This window comes from Artemia sp. Qi Xiang Cuo, chromosome 11 (assembly GCF_049724085.1).
Source record: "Artemia sp. Qi Xiang Cuo chromosome 11, ASM4972408v1, whole genome shotgun sequence".
In the NCBI taxonomy this organism is placed as follows: domain Eukaryota; kingdom Metazoa; phylum Arthropoda; class Branchiopoda; order Anostraca; family Artemiidae; genus Artemia; species Artemia sp. Qi Xiang Cuo.
Window position 1 is genome coordinate 72,643,658 of NC_142804.1, and position 23,548 is coordinate 72,667,205.

The 23,548-nt window shown below is 35.9% G+C and overlaps 1 protein-coding gene across 1 annotated transcript in view; it reads right to left on the bottom strand.

Moving 5' to 3' along the window:
- LOC148947324 (uncharacterized) overlaps nucleotides 1-15,453 on the bottom strand; it is a 39,413-nt gene extending 23,960 nt beyond the window's left edge. The window contains exon 1 of the mRNA XM_089096574.1: nucleotides 15,362-15,453. Coding sequence (XP_088952700.1) covers nucleotides 15,362-15,453 — 92 coding nt within the window. The remainder of the gene's footprint in view (nucleotides 1-15,361) is intronic.
- Between the last annotated feature and the right edge of the window lie 8,095 nt (nucleotides 15,454-23,548).

Below are 23,548 nucleotides of genomic sequence, written 5' to 3' on the forward strand. Positions count from 1 at the left end.
AACAGTTAGATCACGTGTTTCCTTCTCAGCCAATCAGAGGCCTTGTTTACATAACAATTTGACCTTGAGATTTCGTATATAACGGGCATGCAATGTGATTAAATTATCAGAAAGTATTTTGACGCATGCCTGCCTAGAGTCTTAGGCATGCTGATGAAGAATTCAAAAAAAGACATGAGACCGTTAGATTGTCTCTAATGAGAGGCAAACAAGGCACGCCCCCCCTACAGTCTTAAGAAGGTTGACCAATTATTTAGAATTGGCAGAGGACCATAAATTTGCTTGACAAGAGTGTAGTGTGTAAAACTAAAGCTTTTCTTTTGCTTGCCCTCCCCCTCCCCCAGAGAATAAGAATTACAATCAAGTAAATATGTAGCGGGAAATTAATCAGAAATGTAGGAAGAAAGAAAGAGGGATAATGCTTGCTTCTCCTCCTCTCTTCCCTAAGAAAAACAGATGAGTATTAATAATGAATGACATTTAGACGAGACGTCATTTAGACGAGACGTCATTTAGACATTTAGACGAGACGTCATTTAGACGAGGTTACGTGCGCGCACGTCACTTAGGCTATATGAATCTTAAAAAATGAAATAAAGCTATGTCGACTTTGCATGTTGATATAAAATATATCCCTAAAATAACTTATGGAGTTACCATACGAAAGTCAAAACTATGGCTCGTGAGGGGGTCGAACCCTCGACCTTCGCGTTGACTTCAAGAAAGAAACTGTTACTTACTGAGAATTTTTTAATAATTTCTTGAATTAAATTTCTACATCATTTAGCTAAGTGAAAATTGTTTGTGATAAAGAGAAAAAAAAGTTACTTACTTGCGATTTTTTCATAATTTCTTGGATTAAATTTATACATTGTGCATCTAATTCATGTAAACACTAAAGAGTTTGATACTTACTTATAATTTTGTCATAATTTCTTGAAATAAATGGATTTTTGTTAATCGAGCAAGTTAATTCAATAAATAAAAAATAATTTTGTTAAGTAACAATACTTACTTATAATTTTGTCATAATTTATTGAAATAAATTTATTTTTTTTAATCAAACGTGTGAATTCAAGAGCGAAATTGCTAATTAGTTACAATTTTTTAATAATTCTTAAATGAAATTTTATATCCAATAGTTGACTTCAAGAAAGAAATTGTTACTTATTGGGAACTACGTAATAATTTCATGGAATAAATTTATACATCATTTAGCTAAGTGAAAATTGTTTGTTATAAAAAGAAAAAAAAAAGTTAATAAATTGCGATTTATTCATAATTTCTTGAATGAAGTATCTGTACTGTATATCCAAGAGATGAAATGAATAAAGATTCTTTTACTTAATTAAAAATATTCTAATAATTTATTGGATGAAATTTCTTTATTTCATATCCAAGAGTTGACTTCAAAAAAGATACTTTTAATTACTGATAATTTTTTTCATAATTTTTGTAATTTATTTTATACATCGTATATCTAACTCTTGAAAAAATTATAGAGTTTGTTAATTACCTAGAATTTTGGTCATAATTTCTGGAACGAAATGCATTTTTGTTAATCCAACGTGTGAATTCACGAACTAATTTGATACTTAGTTACAATTTTTTCATAATTTATTTAATGAAATTGTGTATCCTAGAGTTGACTTCAAGAAAGAAATTGTTTCTTACTGAGAAATTTCTACATAGTTTCTTGAATGAAATTTATCCCTCATTGTTCTCTGTGAAAATTGTTTGCTATAAAGAGAAAAAAAATAGTTAAATAATAGAGATTTTTTCATAATTTATTTAAGGAAGGATATGTAATCTATATCCAAAACTTCATGTTAATTCAGTAAAGAATTTGATACTTAGTTACAATTCTGTCATAATTTCTTGAATGAAATTGTGTATCAAAGAGTTGACTTCAAGAAAGAAATTGTTACCTACTGAGAATTTTTTAATAATTTCTTGAATGAAATTTCTGACGAGTCATGTAGCGTACGTGAAAATTGTTTAGATGAACTTAAAGATGAAATAAAGTTACTTACTTGCGATTTTTGCATAATTTCTTGAATGAAGTATCTGTACTGTATATCCAAGAGGTGAAATCAATAAAGAGTTTGTTAATTACTTACAAATATATTAATAATTACTTGAATGAAAAAGTTGTATTGCGTATCCAAGAGGTGACTTCGATAAAGAAACTGTTACTTAAGGAGAATTTTTTTATAGTTTATTTAAAAACATGAATCAATAAGATATCTCTGTGAGAATTTTCTGTGGAAAAGAGAGAAAACAAGCTACAAGATTTCGAAATTCTAAAAATTTATTTAATTAAATGTATAAATCGTGCATCCAATTCACGCAAACAATAAAGAGTTTGTTACTTACTTAGAATTTTTTCATAATTTCTTGAACGAAATGTATTTGTTTATCCAGCAGGTAAATTCAAGAAAAAATTTTCTACTTACTTACAATTTTTTCATAATTTCTTTTATGAAAATTTCTGTATTGTGTATCCAAGAGGTGACTTCAAGAAAGAATTTGTTACTTACTTACTTACAATTTTTTTCATAGTTTCTTAAATGAAGTTTCTGCATTGTGTATCCAAGTGGTGACTACAGGAAGTATTTTTTTAATTACTTAAAATATAACTTTTATAAAGAACAAGTAAGGTCTAATATTAAATATTTTTTTTTATTAATTTCATTAACATATTTTTTTTTTGAGAAAGAAAAAAAAAAACAACAACAAATGTTTGAATAAAATTGTTAATTATTGTTTAATCTGAAACATGCAAACACGATGGTCTCCTGATGTAGAATATTTTTTAACAGGTGTGATAGATTTATCACGATCAAGTATGTTCTTAGGTATCCACTGTGCGAAGAACCTAACCTCGTCTTCAGGACGGTGATAGCCCCCCTCAAATTTAGGACACTTAAACTCTTCTAGATTGAAAAGTGGAATCCTAGGGTCACACTTTTGAATTAAAACTTTATCCGTAGGTACATTGCCCTTTACGTAGAGTGCTCCAATTCCGAAAAAGTTGCAAATTTCACTGACCTCCTTCTGGACATTTGTCAGTTCCTGACCTTCATTATTAAGTGGTTTAATCACTCTATCATAGAATCCCAATCTGTTTATAAATCGTAATTTAGTACTCCCCAAGCTCTTTTCATTCCCATAGAGATTGGAGTTCACTAACCAATGATAACAGTCGATTTATTCGAGATCCATAGGCATTAATAAAAACGTAAATTCGAATTTAACACCGCAAGATTATTTATTAAAACTGATAAATAATGTGTCATACAATCCTATCATCTTGGAGTCTATTAATGTAGTTTTTAAGTAGAGAAATACTTAATCAAACTATTATAGCTTCGCTCAAGATTGAACTGAGCTGTTACTAGGGAAATAAGTCTTAAAACCATCTGAATTCAGTATGGGGGGGAGTCTTAAAACCCTTGAAATTCATTGCGGGGAGGAGTCATTGAACTCTCGGTAACTGATAAATTCTGTGTCATACTGTCCTATCATCTTGGAAGTTATTAATGTAGTTGTTAAGTAGAAACAAGTTTTTTTTTTTTTATTTATTTATTTAATTATGTAAAAGATCAAAAGTCTGTCTCATCCTTAACCCCATTACTCTTTATTGTGAAGTTTAAGTTAGAATGAAAATCAAGAATTTAGCATATTTTAAGTTTAAAATGAAAAGTATTCATATGAAAGAAAATTAAATTGGGAATACAAAGGGGATTTTCTCGTTTTGAGTTTGCTTCGATTATTTCCTACAAGTTGAGTTCGAATGAAAATATTCCCAAGTTTTTTTTTATTTATTTATTTATTTAATTATGTAAAAGATCAAAAGTCTGTCTCATCCTTAACTCCTTACTCTTTATTGTGAAGTTGGCTTTTTTCCAGATTTTTTAAAGAAAATTGGGGGTCTCGCCCTTATATACAAAGTAGCTTCAATCTGTTATGAGTTTTAAACTTGGTCCTTACTTTACTTGAAAAATCTTTTATATTTGTTTAATTACATTTCATGAGACTGTAAAGAATTTTGAATGCAATATTTTTTGCCAATGCAGAAAAAAGATCAATATTTCAATGATCTCTGTTTCCATTTCAGGAAATAAAAAAATGACAGAAAGAGTGTGTAAGCCGTTACCAAAGCCTAAAAGTAAAGTACAAATTAAAAGCAGTCAAAAAAAAAAGAAGAAAATAAAGCCATTTGGTTTTGATTTTGGAAAATGTCCAAAAAGTGTCCTTTTTTTCAAAAAGTTGCCTTTTTTGACTCAATAGTGTCCCTGTGTCCTTCAAAGTAAAAAAAAGTATCCAAAAGCCACTAAAAGTGTCCATTTGGCATCCCAGCTAATTGGTTTTTTCCAAATTATGACAAGTATTCATATGAAAGAAAATTAAATTGGGAAGACATAGGGGATTTGCTCGTTTTGAGTTTGCTTCGATTATTTACTACAAGTTAAGTTAGAATGAAAATATTCGCAAGTTTTTTTTATTTTTTTTATTTATTTAATTATGTAAAAGATCAAAAGTCTGTCTCATCCTTAACCCCTTACTCTTTATTGTGAAGTTTAAGTTAGAATGAAAATCAAGAATTTAGCATATTTTAAGTTTAAAATGAAAAGTATTCATATGAAAGAAAATTAAATTGGGAATACATAGGGGATTTTCTCGTTTTGAGTTTGCTTCGATTATTTCCTACAAGTTGAGTTCGAATGAAAATATTCCCAAGTTTTTTTTTATTTATTTATTTATTTAATTATGTAAAAGATCAAAAGTTTTTCTCATCCTTAACTCCTTACTCTTTATTGTGAAGTTGACTTTTTTCCAAATTTTTTAAAGAAAATTGGGGGTCCCTCCCTTATATACAAAGTAGCTTCAATCTGTTATGAGTTTTAAACTTGATCCTTACTTTACTTGAAAAATCTTTTATATTTGTTTAATTACATTTCATGTGACTGTAAAGAATTTTGAATGTAATATTTTTTGCCAATGCAGAAAAGAGATCAATATTTCAATGATTTCTGTGTCCATTTCAGGAAATAAAAAAATGACAAGGATGTTTCATTAGGATCGCTGAAATAACTGGAATTCGGAGACAATTGAAGTCCTCTACAATAGTGATAAACAAACTAACAGAAAGTGAGTTAAAGTCCTATGCTCTGCTGGCATCAGGATCTTTACATCCTCGTTATGACGAATTGGACTTTCATTCCAAGTGCGAAATAAGCGAACCAAAGAAGGAAATTCCACTTGATATGAAAGATGAAGCACTTATAGGAAAAGTAGAAAAGAACACCCGGAAGACCCAACAAAAGCTGAAAAGAAAACTTAGAAACTCTGAGGCTACGGAAACGAAGTGGTCGGTTGAAAAAGGAAAGATAGATGCTAATGAAGAAGACAGAAGCCCTGTAAAGAACCTGAGACTAAAAATAAGTTCCAGAAGCAAAACATCTTCAATGGCGCATTCTAAAAAACCGTATTCTAATATCGGATAAACCTCTTGAGACAGAAATCTTGCCTGATAATTCTACTTGTATAAGTGAAGTAGATTTGTCTAATATTTGTTCAATTAAAGTTTAACATGAATGGGAAATTATATTTTTTATATACTCAAAAATATCGTAGGAATTTGCCAGTGAGAAATGGGTTGACTTTGTTTACTTTTTAAGTTTCTTTTGGAAGAGATTAAACTTTGTTAAGATTTGCTTATGGTTTCTTTTTTCAATTTGAAGTGTTTCTTTTAAAAGAATCTTTTCATAGGTGGCGTTGGGGGATACGACTCACTAGTAAGCGAAACTTCAAAAATGGAATTTTGATAACAATTGACAGGAATTGGGTTTTTATGCAGATTGCAATTATATAAATTTCATTACGTTTAATATCTAGCCACCAAATGCTCCAAGCCTCAGAAGAAAAAGGGATTTTGAAAACAGGGAGCCCGATTTTCGAAAAAGGGGGGTTTCACCCGTGAGGCATTCTTAACCATCGCAATACCTTTACGCAAATACCTTTTCGCAAAAAATTCGCAAATCTCGTAAACTAAATAGCCTTTTTTTTTTTGAATAAATATGGCAATTTCAAACTTTTAATCCGGTGACTTTGGGAAAAAATGATCTTAGGAGGGGGCTTAGTTGCCGTCCAAATCCTTAGGTCACTTAAAAAGGACACTAGAACTTTTAATTTCTATTTGAATGAGGCCTCTGTACATATTATAGGACATCTGGGTTTATACAGTCATCCCTGAAAAAAAAAACAAATAAAGACGCTAATTAGCCGGGAGGCATTCTTAGCCATTGCAAAACCTTTACTCTAATACCTCTTCACAAAAAAATTTCGCACATATCGTAAACTAAAGAAGTAATTAAATCACTGTTGCTAGCTCCATCATTAGTCTCCAATAAGGTAAATGCACCGCTTATTTTTTTCCTCTACTAAGATCATTGCAAAAAATAACTATTCTCTTTTAATACGATTATCTTACTCCTATGAATTGTAAAGAAAACTATTACTCTTTTGGACCTCAATCCTCATTTAACTCGATCCCCCGTGCAACTGAACCCCCCTTGTAACTGAACCCCTGTATAACCGAAACCCCCGTGTAACTGTTGGCCTTTTAAGTGAACCCTCGTGCAACTCAACCCCCCATGCAACTCATCCCCCTCAAAACACTTCAGCCATTTCTTTTTAGATTGACAATACTTTTCAAACGTTACTTATGTATTATACAGACCACATCGGTGAGCTAAAGCTAGGTCAAGTCATAGTGTCACTATATCGTTACCTTTCAATTAAGCTATTGAATACCTTCTAGCAATGTCTCTTGTAAGCGTCAAATCTATTAAGTATCTGAGCATGTTCTTTGTATTGTTGATGCAAGCACCCCATTCTTTAATTACCCGTGAGGCATTCTTAACCATCGCAATACCTTTACGCTAATACCTCTTCGCAAAAAATTCGCAAATCTCGTAAACTAAAGAAGTAATTACATCACTGTTGTTAGCTCCATCATTAATCTCCAATAATGTAAATGCACCACTCATTTTTTTCCTCTACTAATATCCTTGCAAATAAAAACTATTCTCTTTGAATTCAATTCTCTTACTAATATTAATTGTAAAGAAAACTATTCCTTTACAAAAAATAATTGGCATCTAAAAAGATACACCGGTTTTTCCGACACGGATTTAACCTAAAAAAAAACTTGTATATCATGAAATAGAAATTCAGTTAATTGTGTCATAAAAAACTTGAACCAGAACAGATTATACCCAACCTGTTTGGTACGGGGGCGTACGCAAAGTATATACCTTCAAGCAAATTCCATATGATATTTCAAATTACTATAGCTTCTATAGAAATGGTACCTCTTTGCAAATGACCCTGGTAACCCCAATTACTTTCAACCCTACACACATATCTATGCCTCAGGCGTATGGTTTGCGTTTAGGTTTTCAATCTTATATGGCCTTACTACTTAGTTGCCCTCCAATCACTTTCGACTATTAAAAAGGGCACTAGCCCTTTGAATTTCCAATTGAATGAGCCTCTTTTGAAGTTTCTACGACAACGCCTTCTATATAAACCTTATATGCCACCAGGACATAACTCAACCCTTGCCATGAGGGCTGTGGGGGGGGGGGTTGTCATCCTCAAAGACCTAATTTCCAGAACTTAGAACTACTTGAATAAAATGGCTATCTCAAAATTTTGATTGGATGTGTTTGGGGAAAAAGTAGGCGTGAGAGCGGGGTTAGTTGCCCTCCAATCACTTTGGACTATTAAAAAGGGCACCAGCCCATTGAATTTCCAATCGAATGAGCCTTTTTTGAAGTTTCTACGACAATGCCTTCTACATAAACCTTATATGCCCCTAGGGCATAACCTACAACCCTTGCCCTAAAGGCTGTGGGGGAGTGTCATTCTCAAAAATATAATTTCTATCTGGAAATCAACTACGCTGAACAAAATGGCTATCTAAAAATTTTGATTGGATGTGTTTCGGGAAATGGTGGGCGTGGAAGGGGTGTTAGTTGCCTTCTAATCATTTTCGACTATTAAAAAGGGCACAAGCCACTCCAATTTCCAATTGAATGAGCCCTTTTCGAAGTTTCTACGACAACTTGTTCGATACGAAGTGCCCTGCTCTAAAGGGAAAAAATAATAAATAATACATTGTGCCAGTATTGTTCTTATATGCCCCCCGGGCATAACTTAAAACCCTTGCTCTGGGAATTGTGGGGGAGTGTCCTCCTCAAAAACATATTTTCTAACCGAAAATCAACTACGCTGAACAAAATGGTTATCTCAAAATTTTGATTGGCTGTGTTTGGGGGAATGATGGGCGTGGGACGGGGGGGGGGCTAGTTGCCTTCCAATCACTTTCGACTGTTAAAAAGGGCACTAGAACCCTCGATTTCCAATCGAATGAGCCCCCTTTGAAGTTTCTACGACAACTCCTTCCGTATGAAGTGCCTCTGGGAAAAAATAAATAAATAAATAATAAATAATAATAAAACATTGGAGCCGTATGACCTTTACTATAGGCAACGCTAAAGCATCTGACAACTTTAATAAATCAAATAATATAAACATTTTGATTAATATATATATCAGTATATATATTAAACTGGCAATGCACATTCATTTGTATTTTTTTCAGTAAAGTGCAAATTATGTTCTGGCCTTGGGAAGGCATAGGGGTTTTGAGACCTGCTCATGTTAATTTCTGCTCGTTTTGAGTTTGACTCGGTTATTTATTGTAGTTTCTGTTTCTATTTTTGCACATTTTTGGTTGAATGGAGTTCTTCATTTTTCTTTGAAAAACTTATCTTGTGGAACAAGTTTTTTTTAATTAATTTCTGTTCGTTTTCTATTGACATAGTCTTTTCAGAGAAAAAGAAAATAATGGTTTAAATCTTTTCGTTTTTTTAAAGACTTTATAGTTTGGCCTTCTATTTGGATGCTGGAGAAAATTTTCCAGCAATTTTTAACAGCATACACCCTTTTAAAAATCTGGACACAAACAATAGTGTTTAATTTAATTTCATATCTCCTCTAGTTGACCTGAAATAGAAAACGTGATACCATTCCCATTAAAATCTGTTTACTTTCTTTGATAGCTTTGATACACTTAGGCTATTTTGATTTGGTTAAATTTTAAGAGCAGAAATGGGAGGGTTGGCGTGGGAGGGTGAGAGTGGAAGGGGGATTAGTTGCCCTCAAATCACTTTCGACTGTTAAAAAGGGCATCAGCCCTTTCTATTTTCAATCGAATGAGCCCTTTTCGAAGTTCCCACGACAACTCCTTTGATACAAAGTTCTAAACAAACAACAACAAAAAAAACAACATTGTACCCACATCGCTCTTTACTATAAAAATGTCAAGCCTTCCAATCACTTTCGACTATTAAAAAGGGCACTATCCCTTTAAATGTCCAATCGAATGAGCCCGTTTCGAGTTTCTACTTCAAAGCTTTCTATAAACACATTATATGCCCCCAGGGCATAAATTACAACCCTTGCCCCGAGGGCTGTCATCCTCAAAGACATATTTTCCAGAACTTTCAAATACGTTGAACAAAATGGCTATCTCAAAATTTTGATTGGATGTGAGTAGAAGGAAGGGTGCCAGTCCAGGGCTAAGTTACATCACAGATCACACGCCTATTTCTAGGCCAATCAGAGGGCTAGAAAACTAGGCTAAGTGACATCACTTAGTCCTGACTTCCAGGAATTTAGCTTGGATGGATTATTAAAAGCTAGATTTAAGATGTTTCTAAGTGTAATAGATACAGAGGGAAATGATTGTGGCTTCACCTAGGGAGAGAGATGTTGCCTGTAGATTCTAGTGTATAAGAGGCATGTAATTTAAAATTCTTTAGTCTGAGAGATAAATTCTGGAATTATTATTTCGAAGCCCTTATAATGTAATTAATTTAAAAAACTTTTTCCACCAAATAAGTTTTTCAAAGAAAAGTAAAGAACTCCATTAAACAAAAAATGAGCAAAAATAAAATCAAATAATCTACCAAGCGTGAAACTACCACAAATCAGCATCGATAAATAAATGAAACCCAAAACGAACAGAAATTACAATAAATAACCGAGTCAAACTCAAAACGAGCAGATATTAACATAAGTTGGGCGCAAAACCCCTATGCCTTCCCAAGGCCAGAACAAAATTTGCACTTCACTGAATGTGCATTGTCAGTTTATATTATATATACTGATATTTAGTAATCAAAATGTTAAAATTATTTGATTTATTAAAGTTATAAAAGTAAAAACATTTATATTTTTTTCAGTAAAGTGCAAATTTTGTTCTGGCCTTGGGAAGGCATAGGGGTTTTGCGCCCAACTTGGGTTAATTTCTGCTCATTTTGAGTTTGACTCGGTGATTTATTGTAATTTTTGTTCGTTTTGGGTTTCATTTATTTATCGATGCTGATTTGTGGTAGTTTCACGCTTGGTAGATTATTTGATTTTATTTTTGCTTATTTTTTGTTTAATGGAGTTCTTTACTTTTCTTTAAAAAACTTATTTTGTGGAAAAAGTTTTTAAAATTAATTTCTGTTCGTTTTATATTGACATAGTCTTTTCAAGGAAAAAGAAAAAAATGCGTTAAATCTTTTCGTTTTTTAAGGCTTTACAGTTTGGCCTGCTGTCTTTATGCTGGTGAAAAATGTTTTACAGTTTTAAATACAATGAATCTTTGTAGAAATCTGGACATATATGGTACTGTTGAATTTAGTTTTTTACCTCCTCAAGTCAACATGATATGAAAAACTTAATATCATTTGCAAACAAGTCTGTTTACTTTCTTTGAAGGCTTAGATACACTTACGCTATTTTGATTTGGTTAAATTTTAAGAGCAGAAATGGGAGGGTTGGCATGGGAGGGTGGGAGTGGAAGGGGGATTAGTTGCCTTCAAATCACTTTCGACTATTAAAAAGGGCATCAGCCCTTTCTATTTTCAATCGAATGAGCCCTTTTCGAAGTTCCCACGACGACTCCTTCGATACGAAGTGCCCTGGTCTAAACAACAAAAAATAATATATTATACCCACTTCGATCTTTGCTATAAAAATGTCAAGCCTTCCAATCACTTTTGACTATTAAAAAGGGCACTAGGCCTTTCAATTTTGCAATCGAATGAGCCCTTTTGGAAACGACAACGCTTTCAATAAACACCTTATAGACCCCAGAACTTAAATTGCAACCCTTACCCTAAGGTCTGTTAGGGTGGTTATTATTCCCTAAAACCAAATTTTCAGAACTTTCAACTACGCTAAACTATATGGCTATCTAAAGATTTTGATTGGATGCGTTTGAGGACACGGTGAACGTGAGAGGGGTGGTAGTCACAACTTCTTCGATACGAAGTGCCCTGCTCTAAAGGAAAAAAATTAATAAGTAATACGTTGTGCCAACATCGTTCTTATATGCCCCCAGGGCATAACTTAAAAGCCTTGCCCTGAGGGTTGCGAGGGAGTGTCCTCCTCTTTACTTATTCCCCGTTTCTTGTCTCGTTCTCGAGCGTCCCCGTTCTTTACTTAGGCAGCGGGATCGTGCTGCCTATGATTTATAAAACAACTTTCTATATAAACCTTATATGCTTCAAGGGCATAACTTACAACCTTTGCACTGAGGGCTCTGAGGGGATTATCTTCCTAAAAGACCTAATTTCCAGAACTCTCAACTACGTTGAGCAAAATGGGTATCTCCAAGTTTTGATTTGATGTGTTTTGGAAAATGGCCGGCGAAAGAGGGAAATTAGTCACTCTTCAATTACTTTCAACTATTAAAACAGGCACCAACCCTTTCAATTTCCAAATGAATAAGTCTTTCTGAAGTTTCTACGACAGCGATTTCAATAATAGCTTTATAGGCTCCCAGGGCATAACTTACAACCCTTGTCCTGAGGGCCGTCGAGGGAGGGGTTGTCATCCTTAAAGACCAAATTACCAAAACTTTCAACTACGTTGAACAAAATGGCTATCTAAAAATGTTGATTGAGTGTGTTTGAGGAAAAGGTGGGCGTGAGAGGGATGTTAGCTGCCGTCAAATAACTTTCGACTATTAAAAAGGGTACTATCCCTTTGAATGATCGAATTTAATGATCGAATGAGGCCTTTTTCAAGTTTCTACGACAAAGATTTCAATAAAACCCTTATATGCCCCCAGGGCATAACTTATAATCCTTGTCCTGAGGGCTGTGGGGGAGTGTCCTCGTCAAAAATATATTTTCTATCTGGAAATCAACTACGCTGAACAAAATGGCTATCTCAAAATTTTTATTGGATGTGTTTGGGGTAATAATGGCGTGGGGGGGTTAGTTGCCCTCCAATCACTTTCGACTATTAAAAAGGGCACTAGCCCTTTAAATTTCTAATCGAATGAGCTTTTTTTGATGTTTCTACGATAACGCCTTCTTTAAAAACCCTATATGCCCCCAGGACATAACTTAAAACCCTTGCCCTGAGGGCTGTGGGGGAGTGTCCTCCTCAAAAACATATTTTCTATATGGAAATCAACTAAGCTGAACAAAATGGCCATCTCAAAATCTTGATTGGATGTGTTTGGGGAAATGATGGGCGAGGGGGGGGGGCTGTTTCCCCTCCAATCACTTTCGACTATTGAAAAGGCACTAGCCCTTTGAATTTCCAATCGAATGAACCTTTTTTGAAGTTTGTAAGACAACATTTTCTATAAAAACCTTATATGTCCCCAGGGAATAACTTAAAACCCTTGCCCTGAGGGTTGTGGGGGAGTGTCCTCCTCAAAAACATATTTTCTATCAAGAAATCCACTACGCTGAATAAAATGGCTGTCTCAAAATTTTGATTGGATGTGTTTTGGGGAATGATGGGCGTGGGGGGGGGGGCTAGTTGCCCTCCAATCACTTTTGACTATTAAAAAGGGCAATAGAATTCTCAATTTCCAATCGAATGAGCCCCTTTTGAAGTCTCTACGACGACTCCTTCCATATGAAGTGCCCAGCTCTAAAGAAAAAAATAATAAATAGTACATTGTGCCAACATCGTTCTTATATGCCCCCAGGGCATAACTTACAACCCTTGCTGTGAGGGTTTCGGGGGAGTGTCCTCCTCAAAAACATATTTTCTATCTGGAAATCAACTACTCTGAACAAAACGGCCATCTAAAAATTTTAATTGGATGTGTTTTGGGGACTGAAGTGCGAGGCGGACTAGTTGCCCTCCAATCACTTTTGACTATTAAAAAGGGTACTAGCCCTTTGAATTCCCAATCGATTGAGCCTGTTTTGAAGTTTCGACGACAACTCCTTCTATAAAAACCTTATATGCCCCCAGGGCATAACTTAAAACCCTTGCCCTGAGGGTTGTGGGGGAGTGTCCTTCTCAAAAACATATTTTCTATCTGGAAATCAACTACGCTGAACAAAATGGCTGTCTCAAAATTTTGATTGGATGTGTTGGGGGGAATGAGGAGCGTCGGGGGGGGGGCTAGTTGCCCTCCAATCACTTTCGACTATTAAAAAGAGCACTAGAAGTCTCAATTTCCGATCGAATGAGCCCTTTTCGAAGTTTCTACGACAACTCCTTCGATACGAAGTGCCTGACTGAAGAAGAAGAAGAAGAAAAAAAACACATTGTGCCCACATCGTTCTTTACTTAGGCAGCGCTGGCGCGCTGCCTATGACTTGGACATATTAGATAAATTTCAGAAATTCAAACGAGATACAATGAGATTAATAGAGATTGAATATATTTAACGCGGGAATGGTTTCCTGAAAATTTTAAATGTGTCAGTTCACAGTTGCCAAAACAAAGAAACCGTCAGAGATTAATCGAAATTTTAGGGGATTATTTGGGCGAAACAGATTGAGACATTTTAGGTGGTTATTTGAGATAAACAGATTAAGATATTTTAGAGGATTATTTAGGCGAAACAGATTGAGAGAGATTGAGAGAGATTAAGAGAGATTGAGAGAGATTAAGAGAGATTGAGAGAGATTAAGAGAGATTGAGAGAGATGAAGAGGATGTGGGGCAAATTCAGTAACTGGAATTAGTGATTTGATGAGTTTGGGCTTATAAATAACGCCTAAAAGGTCTTATTTTTCTTCTAATGTAAATTTCGGCTAACGACATGACTTTTTTTTGAATATTCTCGTTTATTTGATTGAAACTGTTTATTAATAATAAAAATAGGGGTACTATTCTCCTCCACTAGGTATAGTTTCGGAGAGTTGTTAACGAAGTTTGATATAGGCGAATCATATATTATTGAGATATCTTTAGCGAGGAAATATATATTTTTAGAGAATACAGCTCAGAGGTCTGAGGCAGCATGTTGGGCTTTTTTATGGTATTTGAAGCATCTTTATAATAGATACAGTTAAGTAATATTTAAGATGATTCTTCATGTAAATTTTAATGTATTTATTTTTGTTACAAGTAGTCGTTTTCTTTAAATTTACTTTATTAAGGTATCTGATGCATCTTTAGAATAGATGCAGGTAAGTAATATTTAAGACAATTCTTTGAATACATTTTAATGTTTTATATTTGTTACAATTAGAGGCGTTTTTAATTTACTTTTATTCTGCTATCGGAAGCATCTTTAAAATAGATAGAGTTAAGTAATGTTTAAGATAATTCTTCTTGTATATTTTAATGTATTTATTTCTGTTACAAGTAGTCATTTTTGATTAATTTATTTTTTTAAGGTATCTCTTTTTTTTCTTTTAAAATAATAAATCCTACCTCCTCTCCTCTCAGTGACGACAAATTTTAAATTCAAAATACAACTAATTTTAACTTTAGACGTCACCTACTCTTTTTTTTTATTAAATAGTAGCCGAACTGGACACACTTCAAGTCACCATATACTACCAAAAACCTTCCAAAAAAAGACAAAAATTTGTCATTTCCGTGGAAAAGGGCGCCCTCTCCCAAGAGGAAGCCCTTCATACGGTGGCTATTTTTTACCATACCTCTAAACTCTTCCGGATGGTGACCTTACGTGTCTCCTATAAAAACAAATAATAATAATAAATAAATTTAAAATAAACTAATTAAATTAATAATAATAAAACAAATAAACCAAATTATCTATCAGTATAACTTTCTTTTACAAAAAAATACACCAACATATTTACAAGTTACAAAGACCTCAAAGAAAGTTATAATGATACCACTTTTCAACTTTATCTTTTCATTTTTTCCCTTTTAACTATACTTCGGCTACTATTTAACTCCAAAAACAGACCAAAAACAAAATTACAAAAACTGGCAACGGTGTTTTACCCATTTCTACATACACTGAAACACACTCACAACACATCTCCTCAAACATAGCCTACCTCTTTTCAATAAACTCTTCAACCAACAGCTCCCTCCACTCAATATCCACTCGTTCTTTCCACCTTTCAGATTCACTTAAACGCGCTATCATTCTCCTGCAATCATAACCAAACCTTCTTAACTAAATCCCTTTTCCCTTTTTCTTTCTTTTCCATACATATTCACATATTTTCTTCACAATCAACACCACAGCTCGCTCTCTCCTCTCATTTCCAGGAATTTCTACATTCAGTTTAATCGACCTTATCTTCCTCCGTATTCCAAATTACTCCACGATCTCTTAAGGCACTAAAACACTTATCTACAATTCCTTCATTATACTTACAATTGAAAAATTCGTGCTTCAGGCCATTTATCACTATTTCGTCGCAAGTTTGCACTTTGGACTTTCATCTTGGGTAAAACGACTTACTCAATCTTGAAGCGGCAGTATCTCATGAATAAACAGAAACATAAATTCCTTTATAAACTGACTATACGGTACACTATGCATTTTCTCAAACGATAGCTTAAAATTCACAAATGGTTGTTTTGTTTTCACGTGAAAACCCACTTCTTCTTCTTCCGTTTTCTCTAAATATTCATCCACTATCTTTTTCCTTTCGACATTTTCACCTGATCCCTCAGCAAGCCTAGGTTTTTCACTTCTCGACTACCCCATATTACTTCGTGGAGTTTCTTTGGCATATCCCTGATCATTTTTTGTTTTGCTAGTTCATCCTCCTCAGTATTTATCACTGGTAAGGCCCATCCTCTTATTATTTCACCGTCAATCCATTTACTACAGATTATCTCACATAAGTTTCTAATTCTCAGAGACTTACACACCTTTCTGAAATTTATAACACCGAGAACCCCCTCTTCTCGGATCACATGCAACATTTTCATAATTAGCTTTTCTAGCTTTCCCCTCCAAACAACACGCCAAATACTCCCTTCTACCTTTTTAGCATACTTTTCTTCAAGATTAAAAGCCGGTGTCAGATAAAATAGCAGTGGGAGAGCATGCGTGTTTACATACACTACTCTCTCAAACATTGACACGAAGTGTGTTCTTTCATAGGCTACCAGCAACCCCCCAAACTTTTGCACACGCTCTTCCCACAAATTTTCCACATTCACCGTTCTTTCAAAAAGTGCACCCAATACTTTCACTGACTGAGCCTCCTAGACCCAGACGCTATCATCTAACCGTGCGCACTCACATATGTTTAGTAACTGGCTCTTTTTTCTGTGTTTTTTTTACCAAGAAATGCTCCTCATACCACATTATTCCTCTCACCACTTCCATCAAATCAGCCAAACTACCAGGAAAGAAGGCCCCATCGTCTACAAAAGCCAGTGATTTCAAGGAGATATTCGTCGTAATGACAATCCTCTGTATCCGCCATTAAACATACTTAAAAATTGGATCTATATAAGGTTCGAGTAAATAAGGGGCACTCGGATCCCCCTGTCGCACTGCCTTCTCAAGCTTCAGCCTTCCACTAGAGTAACCATTTACATTCACAACCTCCATCGGGTTCTTATATAAATTTTCCTACCACTTCACAAACCGTTGATCAAATCCAAAATTTTCCTTCGTCAGTGTCCACAATATCGATCTTATAACCGAGTCATACACTTTGACAACATCCATACACAGTAGGAAAGCCATTACGGAAAACGCCTTATTTTTTGCCATTTCGTCGTCTCTGCGTACCAACAAGTCATGCAGCACGTTGAGAATATGCTGGGCCTTCTTTCCTCGAATACCACCAAACTGATATTCTCCCAGGATTCCAGGCATCACCTTCTCCATTCTCTTAGCTAAAAATTTGGATGTTATTCTGTAGTCACTGTTTGAAACCAATATAGGCGTCCAGTTTTGAAGGTCCATTCTATCGCCTCCTTTAAAAAGGAGAGACATCATGCCCACATCATCCTCTGGATATCCTTGTTCAACATAGCTCCTTACCACCAAAGTAAACAGATCCCCGAGTTCCGGAAAAAATTCTTTATAAAATTCGTATCCCAGTCCATCCACCCCAGGTGACTTGCCATTTTTCATTCCTCTTATTATTTTTTCAGTTTCCAGCCGGGTTACCTCCTGCAGTATCAGATCATTCTCTTCGATCTTTACATTCCTAACTGGTTCAAAATCTGCCAAGGAATCTATTCTGCCCTCTTGTTCTTGATCTGACGATGTGTAAATTTGCTTATAAAAATCTTCCACTATTTTCTGTATCTCCTCTTCATTTTCCACAACTTCTCCCTGCTTATTTCTTAATCCCCTAATTCTATTATTTTCTCTTTTCTTTTTTGCCTTAATTTTCGATGCTAGATTTACTTGTTCTGCATTCTCTTCTTCAGCCAATCTATTTTTCAGTTTCCAAATCTCAAATTCTTTTTCTTCAATGTTTCTTTTTTCATCTTTAACCTCTTTAGACTCGTACCACACCTCCGTCCCCTCGTCAATCTCTTCCTTCAGTTGGTTTAATACTCTATAAAGATGTCTTTTATGTGCTTTACTTTCCCTTCTTGATTCTTTTTCCCAGTTTTGTACATATGCTTTTACTTTTTGCTTTAGGACTTTCCAAAATTGCACTGGCTCTGTTCCATCTGTAAAATCATACATCCAAGTTCGAATACTGGTGGCTCTCAGCTGCTCTTTTAGTGGGCCCTTTAGTGTTGAAGGATTCGGTTTCCAATAGTTCTTTATAAATTTTTCTCGGTTTGTGTTGGTTCCAATATCCTTTACCAGAGCAGTGTGGTCAGAGAAAGATACGAGTTCGTTCTGTACACTTATCACTTCTGTTAACAGATTATGCTTCACATAAATCTGGTCTATTCTGCTTGATCCTCGTTTATCCATTCGGGTAAATCCAGATCCTTTCCCAAAACGAAACCCATACATTCCAAATTCCAAGCACTTATCACCGCCTTTAAACCTTCACTGCATCTTCTTCTTGCTACTTTTCCCTTCCTTCCTAAGGCATCCGCTTCGGACACTATGCAATTAAAATCCCCCAACATTATCAAATTTTCTTCACAAAGGAACCTTGGCAATAATTCATGAATGGCACTCTCCCGTTGTGTGAAGTTACCCGTTCCTGACGGTAGGGGGACGTTTACTATCGCCAATGACCTACAACACAAACTACAAATGCTTCCATCATCTTCAAAACTCATGCTTCCTTGATCACACTGTACACTTTCTTTTAAAAGGAAACCAACGTCTGGTTCAAGCCCTCCATAAACATACTGGTAACCTGTCGGGGTTTTAAACTTTTTCGAGTCAACTTCTTGTAGACACGCTACATCTATATTCTGTTTTTTCACAAATTCTGAAATGAAACTCTGTCTTTTTGCTTGTTTTGCTCCATTCACGTTTAATGTAGCTATCCGCATTTAATTACTTAAAAAAAGAAAAAAAACTTTTCTTCCTTTTCACCTATATCCTCTTTTTCCCTCCATTTCCTGTTTCCTTTCCGATACCTTTTCCTTCCGTTTTTTTCTCCTCTGATTGCTTACTCCCCGTGCTACCAAGGGATGCCTGACAAAGGGTTCCTTTTTGGTTTGTTCCAGTGCAGATCTTTCTCGGTTTGTATGTCTGAATCTATGTATTTGTATGTGTTTCTCACTCTCAATGTCAGTTTTTTTCTGGAAGGGTGTTTTCTTATCCTAGTGCCTGTCCTTCTCTGTTTGTATGTCTGAATCTATGTATTTGTATGTGGTTCAAACTCTCTTTGTCTGTTTTTCTGGGCTGGTGTTTGCAAGTCCCAGTGTTTGTCTTTGTTGGTTTGTATGTACATTTTGGTTTGGTTTGGTACATTTTGGTTTGTTGCTCCTTTTTTTATTTGGTCTTGTTGGGTTTTGGTTGGTGGTCTCAAACTCCTGCAAGTACCCCGCCAGACTTAGAGATTGAGAGAGACAAAAACACATACAAACACATAAACTCAGACAAACAAACTGACAAAGACAGGCACTGGGACATACAAGCACCCGCCCCGACACACAGGCCTAGAGAGTGAGAGAGACAAAAACATATACAATCAAATATATTTATACATACAAACCGACAAAGACATGCATTGGGACAAGCAACTACCTGTCCAGGCACATAGGATTATAGAGACGAAAACACATACAAACACATAGATTAAGACATATAAACCAACAAAGACAGACAGTGGAATAAGCAAACACCCGCCCAGACACACAAGCAAAAAGAGTGAGAGACACATACAAATACATAGATTCAGACACACAAACCGAGAAAGAGAGGCACTTAAGACACACAAACCAACAAAGACAAACACTGGGACTTGCAAACACCAACCCTGACAAACAGACAAAGAGAGTGTGAAACATACAAATACATAGATTCAGACATACAAACCGAGAAAGACAGGCAGTGGGACAGGCAAACACCCGCCCAAACAAACAAGCAAAAGGAGGGTGAAACACATACAAATACATGTATTCAAACATACGAACCGAGACAGACCGTCAATAGGATAATCAACCACCTTCCAGGATAAACACTTGCAAAGAGAGTAAGAAACACATACAAATGCGAGGAATCAGCCACATTAACCGCGAAATATATGCACTGGGATAAACAAACGCCCGCCCAGACACACAATCAAAAACAGTGAGAGACACATAAAAATACATAGATTCAGACATACAAAGCAACAAATACAGACATTTCAGACATACAAACCAACAAAGACAAACACTGGGACTTGCAAACACCAGCCCAGAAAAACAGACAAAGAGAGTTTGAACCACATACAAATACATAGATTCAGACATACAAACCGAGAAAGACAGGCACTGGGATAAGCAAACACCTGCCCAGACACACAAAGACAAAGAGAGGGAGAAACACAGACAAATACATAGATTCAGACATACAAACCGAGAAAGACATGCACTGGAATAAGCAAACACCCGCCCAGACATACAGTCAAAGAGAGTGAGAGACACATACAAATACATAGATTCAGACATACAAACAGAGAAATACAGGCACTTTAGACATACAAACCAACAAAACCAGACAGTGGGACGAGCAAACACCCGTCCAGACACACAAGCAAAAAGAGTGAGACACATACAAACACATAGATTCAAACATACAAACCGAGAAAGACAGGCACTTTAGATATACAAACATACAAAGACAGGCACTGGGACATGGAAACACCGATCCCAGACACACAGTCCATGACTTGCACCGCCGCTCGCCGGTGTTTCCATGTCCCAGTGCCTGTCTTTGTATGTTTGTTTGTCTGAATCTATGTATTTGTATGTGTTTCTCCCTCTCTTTGCCTATGTCTCTGGGCGGGTGTTCGCATGTCACAGTGCCTGTCGGTTTGTATGTTTGAATCTATGTTTTTGTATGTGTCTCTAACTCTCTAAGTCTGTGTGTTCGGGTGGGTACTTGCACGTCCCTGTGCCTGTCTTTGTCGGCTTGTATATCTGAATCTATATATTTTTATATGTTTTTGTTTCCCTTATTCTCTTTGCGTGTATGTCTGGGCGGGTGTTTGCTTGTTCCACTGCCTGTCTTTGTCGGTTTGTATGTCTGAATCTATGTATTTGTATGTGTCTCTCACTCTCTTTGTCTGTTTGTCAGGGTTGGTGTTTGCAAGTCGCAATGTTTGTATTTGTTAGTTTGTATGTCTGAAGTGCATGTCTTTCTTGGTTTGTATGTCTGAATCTATGTATTTGTCTCTCACTCTTTTTCGGTTTGTATATCTGAATCTATGTGTTTGTATATGTCTCTCACTCTTTCTGCTTGTGTATCTGGGCGGGTGTTTGCTTGTCCCACTATCTGTCTTTGTTGGTTTGTATGTCTGAAGTTCCTGTCTTTCTCTGTTTGCATGTCTGAATCTATTTATTTGTATGTGTCTCTCACTCTCTTTGACTGTGTGTCTGGGCGGGTGTTTGCTTATCCTAGTGCGTTTCTTTCTCGGTTTGTATGTCTGAATTTATGTATTTGTATGTGTTTCTCACTCTCTTTGCCTGTATGTGTCTGGACAGGTGTTTGCTTATCCCAGTGCCTGTCTTTCTCGGTTTTTATGTCTGAATCTATGTATTTGTGTGTGTCTCTCACTCTTTTTGCTTGTGTGTTTGGGCAGATGTTTGCTTGTCCCACTGCCTGTCTTTCTCGGTTTGCATGTTTGAATCTATGTATTTGTATGTGTTTCACACTCTTTTTCCTTGCGTGTCTGGGCAGGTGTTTGCTTATCCCACTGCATGTCTTTCTCGGTTTTTATGTCTGAATCTGCGTAATTGTATGTGTTTCTCACTCTCTTTGCCAGTGTGTGTCTGAGCAGGTGTTTGCAAGTCCCAGTGTTTGTCTTTGTTGGTTTGTATGCCTGAAGTGTCTGTCTTTCTCGGTTTGTATGTCTGAATCTATGTATTTGTATGTGTCTCTCACTCTTTTTCCTTGCGTGTCTGGGCAGGTGTTTTCTTATCCCACTGCATGTCTTTCTCGGTTTTTATGTCTGAATCTGCGTAATTGTATGTGTTTCTCACTCTCTTTGCCAGTGTGTGTCTGAGCAGGTGTTTGCAAGTCCCAGTGTTTGTCTTTCTTGGTTTGTATGTCTGAAGTGCCTGTCTTTCTCGATTTGTATGTCTGAATCTATGTATTTGTATATGTTTACGTCTCTTTAATCCTATGTGCCCGGACAGGTGGTTGCTTGTCCAAGTGGATGTCTTTGTCGGTTTGTATGTATAAATATATTTGTTTGTATTTGTTTTTGTCTCTCTCACTCTCTAGGCATGTGTGTCAGGGCGGGTGCTTATATGTCCCAGTGTCTGTCTTTGTCGGTTTGTATGTATCAATCTATTTGTTTGTATATGTTTTTGTCTCTCCCACTCTCTAGGCATGTGTGTCTGCGCGGGTGCTTGCTTGTCCCAGTGTCTGTCTTTGTCAGTTTGTATGTCGGCTTTATGTGTTTGTATATGTTTTTGTCTCTCTCACTCTCTAAGTCTGTGTGTCTGGGCGGGATACTTGCATGTCCCTGTACCTGTCTTTGTCGGTTTGTATAGCTGAATCTATATATTTGTATGTTTTTTGTCTCTCTTATTCTCTTCGCGTGTATGTCTGGGCGAGTGTTTGTTTGTTCCACTACCTGTCTTTGTTGGTTTGTATGTATAAATCTTGTCGGTTTGTATATTAGAATATATATATTTGTATGTCTTTTTGTCTCTCTTATTCTCATTGCGTGTATGTCTGGGCGAGTGTTTGCTTGTTCCTTTGCCTCTCTTTGTCGGTTTTTATGTATAAAAATATTTGTTTGTATTTGTTTCTCTCACTCTCTAGGCATGTGTGTCTGGGCGGATGCTTGCTTGTCCCAGTGTCTGTCTTTGTCGGTTTGTATGTCGGAATCTATGTATTTGTATGTGTTTTTGTCTCTCTGACTCTCTAAGCCTGTGTGTTTGGGTGGGTACTCGCTTGTCAAAGTATCTGTCTTTGTCAGTTTATATGACTGAATCTATGTATTTGTATGTGTTTTTGTCTTTCTTACTCTCTAAGCCTGTGTGTTTGGGTGGGTACTCGCTTGTCACATTGTCTGTCTTTGTCGTTTTATATTGTTTGACTGGGTTCGTTTGTCAGTTTGTATCTTTGTATGTCAGAATCTATGTTTTTTTATGTGTTTTGTCTCTCTTACTCTCTTTGCCTATGTGTCTGGGCTGGTGTTTGCATGTCACAGTGCCTGTCTCTGTTGGTTTGTAGGTCTGAATCTATGTATTTGTTTGTGTATCTCACTCTTTTTCCTTGAGTGTCTGGGCGGGTGTTTGCTTATCCCACTGCATGTCTTTCTCGGTTTTTATGTCTGAATCTGCGTATTTGTATGTGTTTCTCACTCTCTTTGCCAGTGTGTGTCTGGGCAGGTGTTTGCAATTCCCAGTTTTTGTCTTTCTCGATTTGTATGTCTGAATCTATGTATTTGTATGTGTCTCTCACTCTTCTTGCTTGTGTGTCTGGGCGGGTGTTTGCTTATTACACTATCTGGCTTTGTTGGTTTATATGTCTGAATCTTTGTGTTTGTATATGTTTACGTCTCTTTAATCCTATGTGCCAGGACAGGTGGTTGCTTGTCCTTGTATATTTGTTTGTATATGTTTTTGTCTCTCTCACTCTCTAGGCATGTGTGTCAGGGCCGGTGCTTATATGTCCCAGTGTC